Raw genomic sequence first — 12,038 nt, 5'->3', positions numbered from 1 at the left:
GTTTCCATGTGGCTAGCCCATTTTCCATGAGTAATAGATATTGACTTGGCATCCTATCAAATTATAGTGGTCAATCATGATAGGTCAATTTCAAAGATACATAACTTTTTGCATCATATCAAATTATACTGGTCAATCATGATAGACCAATTTCCAAGAGGCATAACTTTTACATCTAAATTTTGATTGGTAAAAATCTTAAACAGTTGATAAGTCTTCAAGTGTACAAAAATATAATAGATAAATCATGTATTAATTGGAAAAAATTTACTCACAAAACCCCAATTCTCTAAATTAAATCTTATTCATAAAATTACTCATTTAACAAGTAAATTGATTTTTTTAATTTTGTCACTTTAAAAACTAGGAGATTACTAACGAATTATATAGTAATCCAATATTAACCCAAGGAAAAACATATTACCATATTTTACTTAAAAAATCCAAAAAAGTACTAATAAACTTACTAGTTTAATTGACATGAGTAACATTGTAGTTAATAAACTTACTAGTGTAAAACATTGAAATGAGTAACAGGAATTTCAACCGTAAGGATTTTCCTGACTGAAGCTTTACCCAAATTTTAGGCCACTTCTAATTAAACATTGAATTTTTCAAAGAGCAATCAACGGGAATCTTTTCAATAATAGAAACAAGAGTCGCCATCCCGTCTTAATTTTTGATGGTTGGGCGCCTGGACTCGCAAGCGTGGTTTTGTTTCTATGCGTTAAGCTTTTACATTCGCTTTTCTTTCATTAATGGTTTTCTGTATCAACTGTTACTGGTGATTAACTATTTAACAATCAAATCGGTCAAACCAGGAAGCTTCTTGCGCACGGTTGTATAACAGTGCACTGGAAATGACATTGTCAAACTATTTCCCGTGGGATAAGGCTCTCCGATCCATGCCATGGAAGCGTTGAAAGCGACATTAATATTATTGGTTTGAATTTTGATCATATCGATCGCAATTTACGCATGCATTTTTGGTTTATGACGACTGCGAAACATTTCACAATCACATTGAAAAACCCAGGGACTAACACCTTAACTTGAAGAGCCAGAAACACAGACTGCTCAAGAGCATTGTCATTCCGCAGTGACCAAATTAAATGTAGATAAATGGAATGAAATACTTTTACAGCCAAATTTGCATTATCGTATGTCATCCAGGAAATATTACAAAGTAACAAGCTGAAGTGGCTTCAATAAGGGATTTATTTTTATTTGGTAGAGTGTAGTTAATAATAGAAATTTTGCTATAGTTTTAAGGGTTAGTTTAATTGGTTGAGTTTTTATTGTTAATTGTTTGGTTGATTCGGAGGCCACAGGCTCAATTCTCTCTATGGCCGACAGGCTTTAAAATATTCTCTTTAGGGTTGATCTGCCCAGATTTTCCAATGGATGTAAAGGCTACCCAGTGGGTTAGGCTCTGCTTGTATGCCTAAAGAACTTCAAAAAATTCCCTTTGGGGTTGATCTGCCCAGATTTTCCCACAAAAGCCAACCTACATCCTCATCTTAAAAATAAAATAAAAATTCCAATATAATTTAAAGAAACTAATTAAGTGCCGAAATTTTTTAAGAACTATTTTGGCAAAATAAAAATAAACACTCCCACCTTAACCAAAAAAAAAAAAAAATATCGAACAAATTGTAACCTCGTTAAACCACGCCTAGAAAAAATCCATTTGACTATCTAGTTCTTCTCGGTAACTGCACTTCACCTCCATTCGATGAACTGGGTTGCATTCATGAGCCTCGACCCTTTAAACTTCTTCGACATATTCGTATGCGCCTGGTTTTTTTAGATTATTGATAAACATAATTAATAGTCATGAATATGGTAATTGTGGTAAGCAGATTTTGAAAATATTTAAAAATGGAAAAAAAAAATTATAAAATAAAAAGAGTTTTTTGTTTTTTTGTTTTGTTTTGTTTTTGCGGTTTTTTTTGTTTAATTTTTCATAAGAATTTATTGAAATTACAAGTTTGATGGGTAAACCCTGTATAATAGGGGTTTTTCATGTTACTGAATTTATATATACAGTCAGAAAAACCAGTTTAAATAACCAAAATCAAGATTTCACTTCAATTTTTTCACCATCCTAACACAAATCCAAAAAATCACACTAAAAACAACTCCAAAATAAAATACTGTAACATATTCGTACAAAAGAGATTTCATTGCAATCAAACATAGAAAAGACCCGAAAATCTCACATGTAATTTGGCTGCAGCTCATACTGTTCTCCACACTCCTAAACTCAGAGGACAATCAAAATCTCTTGTTATCAGAAACCAAATTTCTGTAACAACAATAGAATGTTATATTAGCGATATACAAAGGAACTCATTAACGATACTCTTAAGATCAATACCCATCGTTAATGGAACTCACTATACAAAGGAATTGGCCTCAACATTTTATTCTTCATTTCAGAGATTTTGGGACCACTTTTCTCTTTGCAAGCTCTGATCCGCATAGAAATTGTAAATCAGAATCAGAGAGAATGTAAAACCCTTCGATAGGGTTTGCAGGTAACTTTCTCTTTACCGGAATCGATCTGCGTTTGAGTGGTGCAGGAGGACAGCAGAGCAGCGGAGGTATCTTGTGCTCCTGCGACTTGGGAGTCGCGCATTTTTCTTCTTCTGAATTCTCTCCAAACGAATCCACCCTTTTTTCTGAACCACCAGCATTAGTTGTCAATTTCAAAATAGGTTTTTGAACACCTGCCAGCGGTGCCAAAGCAGGCGTCGTTCCTGTTACATAGCAAGCATTTACCTCGGGACCGACAGAATTTCTTGTTTCTAATTTTGCCATTGCAGGTCGTCTATTAGCTGGAGCCATGATATCAATCACAGCAACTTCCTTCTCGTTCTGTTGACTGCATCAGAAACCTAATTATGGTCAGTTCAACAATGCCGTTTTCATGATCACAGAACACATCAACATCTCTTACTGTAATTCCTATTAAAACGAATCAGATGAGCAAATGAGAAGCAGAGCAAATAATACCCCACTAGCAAACATACGCAGCTTCCTCTATGCTGTTGGGTATTTTTACATGGAGAAAATACCAAAACCAACAAATTAAATATTCACCACAGAGACAATACTCTGTTTCATCTCTTCCAGGACCTTTGCACAGCGAAGCTAATAAAACCAAATGACTCATAACACTCCATTACACAGCATAAAAACATTTCTATTGCTTAAAATATAAAGCCTCATACAAACATTCATCCTCTTTGCTGAGAGGAATTCACCAAAAGCAATATTAAACAAAAAAACTCTGTTTTCACCTTGAGAAATTACTGAGCTGGGTTTACTGCTGTAAATCCCCTTTTACATTCACTTTACTGCTGTAAAATAAAATTTACATATGCATACAAATGCGCTCCACCATTTTCCTTATGCACTTCTGTGCAAAACCACACATGGTTTTTCTCACACCTCTGTTTCACAAAAATGCCACACTAAACATTACAACCCTGTTCTTGTCTTTTTACACACTGCTGTGTGTTTCACCTTTTACTGCACCATCTTTTTACAATGCTCCACAAAAAAAAGATTCAACCCACGAGCTCTTTTCATTTGGCTCACACTGCTCGCATTTCATTACAATGAGGAACTAATTTTTATGCACTGCTGTGCAACACTTCAAATTCTACATTCCCTTTCTGCGTTCCTCCTTTTATTCATGTGTGCGTGTTATCAAAATGGTCTGCGTATTGCTCCCATTTTTACTCTGCCCCATATCCTCTTTTCACACACTACAATACCAAAAAAAACACGAGCAGCCACTACAACACCCTGACTTTTTTTTACAAAACTTCTATATAAGGGCGCAAGCATACATAATATATATAAAAACATATATATAAAAAAAGTGGCCCATAATAATATTAAAGGCCCACACCTAAACTACGTACATGCATAAAAATATAATAACGTGCCCATAACCATTTAAAAGGGCCTCCACCTAATCCTACGTAAATGCATTAATTTTCCTCCACGACGGTCAACCACAAAACCTTATACTCCACGCAAAATTCTGACTTGACGCCTGACGCTGCCACGACTGCTGAGTTGGCTGCCACATCTGCCGGTACGGCGCTGCATGGAGACTGCCGTTAACATCCGCGCAGGTTGACTCGGATCTGGGTCCACTGCGCTGATCCGACGCAATTCGCACAACGTCACGGGCAAACAAATCGACCCTTAGCGTCCGGGGAACAACGGTTTCATCGTTCGTACTGGGGACGCGTGGCGGCAAGTGAAAGTGTTCGGAGCCCCTCCGGCGGATACAGCCTTTTGCCAAAGGCGGTGCGAACAAGAGGGTGGTTTCGTTCTGGCGGTTTCGGGTGCAGCGTGTTGGCTGAGTTGGCTGCCCACGTCCGCCTGCCGCTGTGCAGTTGGAATTAATATTCCAACACTCCCCTTTAATTTCAACTGCTGGGCATTCAATCTTACCCAAACATCATCCTCACATAGAGGGATTCACCTGAAACTGTGCTTAAGAGCACCTTCCTCATGACAGAGGGATTCACCATGTGACTGTGCTTAAGAGCACCTTCCTCATGACAGAGGGGTTCACCATCACAATGTGCTGAAGAGCACCTTCCTCATGATAGAGGGATTCACCTGTTATAAAAACATCTTCCTCTTAACAGAGGGATTTACCAAACAATGCTAAAGAGCATCTTCCTCTCAACAGAGGGATTCACTAATGACTATGCTGAAAAGCATCATCCTCTTGATAGAGGGTTTCACCAAATGACTGCCTCAAATGCAGTTCCAAAACAAACAACCATTGCACTGCTGTGTGTGCAAACTCATTACAATTTTCTTTTATGCTGCTGCATATTCTCTGCTGCACTGTTGTGCCATCTTCTTTACTGTGTCTACCCCACACTGCTGTGTCTACACTTGCACTACTTGTGCACTTTTCAAAGACAAAATACTCTGTCTTTTCTGGAACAATTACACTGTCCCAACTTATAAATTTACACTGCTGTGTGTAAATATTGCATGTGCTGTTGTCCAAAACTTCTTGCTGCTGCATTTTTTTTTATTTGCATTGCTGTGTGCTTCTCCTTCTTGCCATCATGCTGTTGTCCATAACTTCTTGCTGCTACATTGCCTCTGCAATTTGCACTGTCGCTGCCTTTTGTTTCATCATACTGCTGTGTGCCCATACTCTTGGCACTTCATTCTCCACAAAAAAATAACACAGGCTGCTGCCTTTTCTTATGCACCCTTGCTTCACACGATCTTCAGCTTCATTCATTTTATTTTCACAACGCACTGCTGTGCAATCCCTTTCAATTTTCTGCTTCCTCACATTATCATTCACCCATGAGCATTAAAAATCTGCTGCCCCTGTTTTTCTTTAGGCATTTCTTTGCATGTGCTCCAAAAAAAATTCAAAACTGCTGTTTTATGTTCTATCTTCCCACTGCTGTGAGGGTTTCCATGCTTTGCATTTTTCTCTTATCTCGCTGCTGCTCTTTACATTTCAGCGCTGCCATCTTTTCTTCTTTATGCATTTCTGTGCATATTGCATAAAAACAAAGCAAAAACATTGTTGATTTCATCACTGCTGCATATTACCTTTCAGAGGGATTAACAAAGATTTCATTTGCAACTGCTGCGCTGCAATACATCCTCCATCAACAAATGACTGTTAATACAGTTCAGCAACAAAAATTACAAGCTCCCCTTTAATGTATGCTTGTCTTCTTTTAGCAAGTTTTCTCAAAACAAATTTAGATCCACTGGGGAGTTCAAGGGGTTTTCAGATTGCCTTTCCTTCCTTCTCCATACTTGTGTGACTTTCTTCTTTTGCATGGGTCTAGCTTGCATAGGAGCCCATGTTAAGTTACATTCTCGTGCCATATGCCCAATGTTATGACACTTAAAACATTCTACATTTTTCATGAATGACATTTCATGATTTCTTCTAAAACTGTTTCTTGGAGGTTGTCGAAGACCACAACATTTATCTTTATGAAATGCTCTACAGTGTTTTGCCATATGACCAAAGTTTGAACAAGCATAACAATAACCATAAAATGAACTTTGGTACCTGTGAGATGGAGGTTTCCTTGATGCACTTCTGAAGCCTTGCTGCCTTGAGATCCTTTGATGATCACCATTGCCTCTTGCCTCTTCGCCATCAGCTACATTTCTTCTTGGAGCTGGTTTTCTGCTTGGAGCAGGATCTCTTCTATTGCAGCCTTCATTTTTCTCCTTGCCTTTGCTGGAACTAGGAGCATCACCATCTCTTTCTGGCTTCTTCACATCTCCTTTGCTTAAAGCATCTTCATCCTTGTTTGAGGGTTCACCTACATACCCAAGTCCTGATTTATCAAATGGAGCTCTATGATAGCTAAGCATGTCATCCAATGCTTGAGAGCTCTTCATGATCTTGTTCATCCCTTCAACCTTCTTCCTGAGGAGGATAATCTCTTCTTCTAACTTTTCACATTCATTATTTTTCTTTGCTAGTTGTCCCTCAGTTTCTTCCTTGCTACGAGTAGCTTCAGCTGCTACTATTTTGAAGGAGATAATATCTGTCTTCATTTTGGAGATTTCTTCATCTTTTGCTTGACTGCTCTCCATTTTCTTTTCAGCTCCTTGTGCCTGCTTCCTGGCTTCTTCTAGTTCGGACTTAAGGGAGGAGACCTCTTCCTTGTACTGTCCAATCTCTTCCACAAGCTTATTCACTCTCATGTGTCTTTGTTCAAGTTGACTTGTCAAAGCATCTTCCTGCTTCTTTGCTTCATTCAGCTGATTTGTCATGGATATGACTTCTTCATGATGTTTCTTCTTGCATTGGTCAAGCTCCTTCTTGAGCTTCGCAAGCTCTTCATCCCTTTCTTTTACTTGAAGCTTAATGAGGTCAACCTTCTCATTCTCAGCTTCTATGATGGGTTCATGACTTTCTTCTTGACTCATTTTCATGGTCAGCGCTCCCTTTGCATGAAGGTCATGCAGTCTGTCCCATATATCCTTTGCTGATGTGTATTTTCCTAGATTCCTTTTCACAGAATCAGGCAGCCCATCCAAGATTAGTTTTGCTGCTTGTGCATCATACTCCATGGATTCTTTATCCATCTTGCTATCATCAATCACTGACTCCCAGACTTCAATCCCCTCAGACATTAGGAAAGCCCTCATCATTATTTCCCATACATCAAAGTTTCCATCAAACTTTGGGGTTTCAAATAGAATGTATTCAAATAGATTTCCTTCTAGTTTAGTAGAGGAGGGAGACACATTTTTAGCAGGCTTGGAGGCTTTCTTCTTTGACCTTGCCATTCTTAACTATACTCCAAAATACTTGACTGTGTTTTTTTTTAAACAACTGACTGTCTCTATAACAGTAACTCAAAAACTTTGAGGAATACCTGAATCCCTTTGGCTGAGGCTTCACACTGCTGGAGAGCCTTCACTGCTGGACAAGTTTGACTGCTGCAACCACACCTTCCTTCAGCTTCTTTGAGTCTTCAAAGAGCCTGGACTAGCTCTGATACCACTGTTGGGTATTTTTACATGGAGAAAATACCAAAACCAACAAATTAAATATTCACCACAGAGACAATACTCTGTTTCATCTCTTCCAGGACCTTTGCACAGCGAAGCTAATAAAACCAAATGACTCATAACACTCCATTACACAGCATAAAAACATTTCTATTGCTTAAAATATAAAGCCTCATACAAACATTCATCCTCTTTGCTGAGAGGAATTCACCAAAAGCAATATTAAACAAAAAAACTCTGTTTTCACCTTGAGAAATTACTGAGCTGGGTTTACTGCTGTAAATCCCCTTTTACATTCACTTTACTGCTGTAAAATAAAATTTACATATGCATACAAATGCGCTCCACCATTTTCCTTATGCACTTCTGTGCAAAACCACACATGGTTTTTCTCACACCTCTGTTTCACAAAAATGCCACACTAAACATTACAACCCTGTTCTTGTCTTTTTACACACTGCTGTGTGTTTCACCTTTTACTGCACCATCTTTTTACAATGCTCCACAAAAAAAAGATTCAACCCACGAGCTCTTTTCATTTGGCTCACACTGCTCGCATTTCATTACAATGAGGAACTAATTTTTATGCACTGCTGTGCAACACTTCAAATTCTACATTCCCTTTCTGCGTTCCTCCTTTTATTCATGTGTGCGTGTTATCAAAATGGTCTGCGTATTGCTCCCATTTTTACTCTGCCCCATATCCTCTTTTCACACACTACAATACCAAAAAAAACACGAGCAGCCACTACAACACCCTGACTTTTTTTTACAAAACTTCTATATAAGGGCGCAAGCATACATAATATATATAAAAACATATATATAAAAAATGTGGCCCATAATAATATTAAAGGCCCACACCTAAACTACGTACATGCATAAAAATATAATAACGTGCCCATAACCATTTAAAAGGGCCTCCACCTAATCTACGTAAATGCATTAATTTTCCTCCACGGCGGTCAACCACAAAACCTTATACTCCACGCAAAATTCTGACTTGACGCCTGACGCTGCCACGACTGCTGAGTTGGCTGCCACATCTGCCGGTACGGCGCTGCATGGAGACTGCCGTTAACATCCGCGCAGGTTGACTCGGATCTGGGTCCACTGCGCTGATCCGACGCAATTCGCACAACGTCACGGGCAAACAAATCGACCCTTAGCGTCCGGGGAACAGCGGTTTCATCGTTCGTACTGGGGACGCGTGGCGGCAAGTGAAAGTGTTCGGAGCCCCTCCGGCGGATACAGCCTTTTGCCAAAGGCGGTGCGAACAAGAGGGTGGTTTCGTTCTGGCGGTTTCGGGTGCAGCGTGCTGGCTGAGTTGGCTGCCCACGTCCGCCTGCCGCTGTGCAGTTGGAATTAATATTCCAACATATGCCTCCTTAAAAAGTATATGCAGCTTCAACCAGACGAAGAGACTAAATTATATGTAGCTGTTAGAAAGGCTCAGAACTAATTTATGAATAAATGAATGCCGTGCATCAATAAATTAAGGCCGGAGATCGGACTTGATGACAAGGATTGCTCAACTAGAATGGGGAGTGGTTGAACCTAGAAAACAAGCGAATCGTTGGAACTTAATCATAATTTGCACAATGAGACAATTTCGCTTAATCATATTTTGCTTAATTAGACACGAAACCGTGAAAAAGAAAATTATAACGTATAGAGGATCTTTTTCTATCTTGTCACTGTGATATTCAAGGAACAAAATGGAAAAATAATGATTTCAATAATATGATATTCAATAATCAAAATGAAAATATAGGAATTTGGTAAGAATATTACTGATGATGAAATCATTTAAAAAAACACTTTAATACAATTTAAACTAAACATTACTATGTCACTAAAAGCATATCACCAAATTCTAACCAACAAAACCAACAATGAAAATATTAACCATGTAAAAATATTAACAATTAAAGAGGCTTTGGCATTATGGAATCCATTAATCCCATTCCATAGATTGTCGTTTTTCAGTGTCCAATATATTCCCATTACGATGCTTAAATGCTATCACTACATGAAGAGTAGCTAACAAATGAAGCGACCCACTCGCTTTACGTGCGTTCTGAGGTCTGAGATCAAAGAAGTATGATGTTTTCAAGTGACATTAACTGTTCAGTCTGCACCATTTACTATTTCATGTGAAAAATGAGGCCATGCTTAATCACAGGTCCACGACTTACGTCTGGGAGAGTGGGTGCATTGGAATTTCGGAGGTCTCAGAACAGACGTACGACCTACTGGATTCACGTGCAAGGTCATAGCGCAGATTCGTATGACGTTTTGAATGACATTGCCTACTATCTTTTTCACTCATTTTAGGTCGGAAATGAGGCGAATGCTATTCACACGTAACTTGCACTAGGTGGTTATAAGCGTTTAATTTATTTTGATCTTTTCAAAGTGTTTAGACTCATTCTCAAGAGAAGGAAAAAAAATGTAATTTTTAAATTTTTGTGAAGGTTAAAAATATATTTTCAAAACCCCTAGTTGGAGGATAGCTTGAGTTAGGAGAAAAAGTTAGAATTTTATTTTTATTACTTTTCTCCCTCATCTAGAGACTGAAATCATCTGAATATATCATCTTTATTCATGTTGCCTTTTATTTATTTCTGATATGGTATATCTTTCCACAACATAAATTTCATCAGAAACTTATGTTTAGAGAATTTATCAATGTATTAGTGTATTTACTATTTTAAGTGTCACTTAATGTAAATTCCCAATATAAAATTGGATTAATTATCTTTTTAATCTTTATCTAAATTCATGTGTTAAGTGCGTATTTTATCCTTGTTTATATGATTATTAACATGATATTTAATATCTATACTTCACTTTGCAATAAAAGATAACTACTCATGGGGTTTGGGTGTAAACTATAAAAGTGTTACAACTCTATCAACAAGATCAATCTTGATTCATTGCAAATGTGTGATTCAATGTCAATTTTAAAGAGAAAACAATCTCAACCCAAGCAAATCATCATCTCTTTTTCTTGATGTTCATATAATATCGCCTCTCTAAAAAGCATCTAAGATATTGGAAAATCTAATATGGTTCTAACATTTCTATCTAAACTTTTCTTACTATCTAAGAACATGTGTTGCCCTTTCAACCAACATAGTAGATGGTTCATGCCTTCCACATATATCACAATATATAGTTAGGGAAAAAACACATTAAATACTAGAATGTAAATCTTTCAACAATTCATAAATCTGGTGTAGGTTTGTTCAAGTTCATCATAAACATCTTGCATAGTTTTTCTTGGCTTTACACAAAACTATCTTAATGATTTTGTTTGGGATAAAAAAAACTTGCATGTTCTTGATTAAGTAGATATACAAACCTACACCAAATGGACCTTTTTAATATTACAAAATTCAAAATTGGGATTGCAATAATAAGAATTATGATATCTTATTTTTCAATTTTCTACATTATCAATTCCTTACCATGTTCATTCTCCTTTCCCCGATTTTATGCATCTTTATCTATTATACTATTTCACTTTCTTCTTCTTCTTTATAGAAACACTCACATTAGTATGATAATACTTTAAGTCGCAAATTCAAAATGTTCCTTAAATATCTTTCCCTCTACCTTATTGCAAGCTCAAGAGCAATATTATGTATCCATTACAACTTTAATGCTTGAAGCAACATTTTATATGCCTCAATGGGGTTCTGGTGCAGTGTCCCGGCATATAACCATCCTTAGTCAAACTGATGCCAGGGTAACACCCGCACATATACCCACAGTATGCATTTTTCACAACAACGCATCTACAACTGTCCCAGGTGTCTGACTCTACAATGGAGTCAAACCTTCAAACCTTGAATGGTCATGACCCATTCATCAGTTCGTGTGTAACGGAACCAATCACCCCACTATAATCCTCTATCGGGACTATATTAACCCTTCAAAACCTTTTAAATCCTTTATCTACGCATATCTAACCTTCCCCTTATAAATCTTGGTTAATATATGTTCTATTACATGACTTGCCCTATCGGCACTTTTCCACTTTACATCCCATTATGGAGGGAAATCCATTTACAAAGGGAAATACTCCCAAACACATTTTTTGTTTTATTACGGCTTTAGCACATATTTCGAGGTTGAAACCTCTATCGCAATCGCTATTGCTATCTCAACGGTTCATACACATATGTGTACCCCTCCTCCGACTCCAATCTGACTATCGGGTCGATAACACATACCATTAAGCCTTAAAAATGCTCGTAACACTTATCATAATATACATAGAAATGCACTAACCTTCCGCCGAATCATATAATAAGCAGACTTCAAAGTTTAAACACCGACATTCATAATTGTCATCGAGTCCATAACTTATCGCTCCACACTTTAGCTACGCCGATCTCCGATGTGTCCAAGCTCTAATATTCCGATAAAAATTATCAAATATCACTCATTCACCCACGCATTACTTCTTTCACTATGAA

General features: G+C 37.5%; 1 protein-coding gene across 1 annotated transcript; it reads right to left on the bottom strand.

Annotated features, from left to right (window-relative positions):
* Positions 1 to 2,216: 2,216 nt before the first annotated feature.
* On the bottom strand, positions 2,217 to 9,004 carry LOC149186708 (uncharacterized). The gene is made up of 3 exons (XM_089412670.1): positions 8,930 to 9,004; positions 3,019 to 3,045; positions 2,217 to 2,887 (listed from the first exon to the last, which is right to left on the bottom strand). The coding sequence occupies exon 3, from the start codon at positions 2,848 to 2,850 to the stop codon at positions 2,434 to 2,436; it is 417 nt and encodes a 138-aa protein (XP_089268796.1). The 5' UTR covers positions 2,851 to 2,887; positions 3,019 to 3,045; positions 8,930 to 9,004; the 3' UTR covers positions 2,217 to 2,433.
* Between the last annotated feature and the right edge of the window lie 3,034 nt (positions 9,005 to 12,038).

This window comes from Pinus tabuliformis, chromosome 3_1 (genome assembly GCF_031772625.1).
Source record: "Pinus tabuliformis cultivar Carrire ecotype Pingquan chromosome 3_1, CPIR1, whole genome shotgun sequence".
NCBI lineage: Eukaryota > Viridiplantae > Streptophyta > Pinopsida > Pinales > Pinaceae > Pinus > Pinus tabuliformis.
This window is presented reverse-complemented; position numbering and strand designations above follow the sequence as displayed.

What these genes read in the sequence shown, in the direction of transcription:
- LOC149186708 (XM_089412670.1), bottom strand. Translation starts at nt 2,850, where the DNA reads ATGGCTCCAGCTAATAGACGACCTGCAATGGCAAAATTAGAAACAAGA.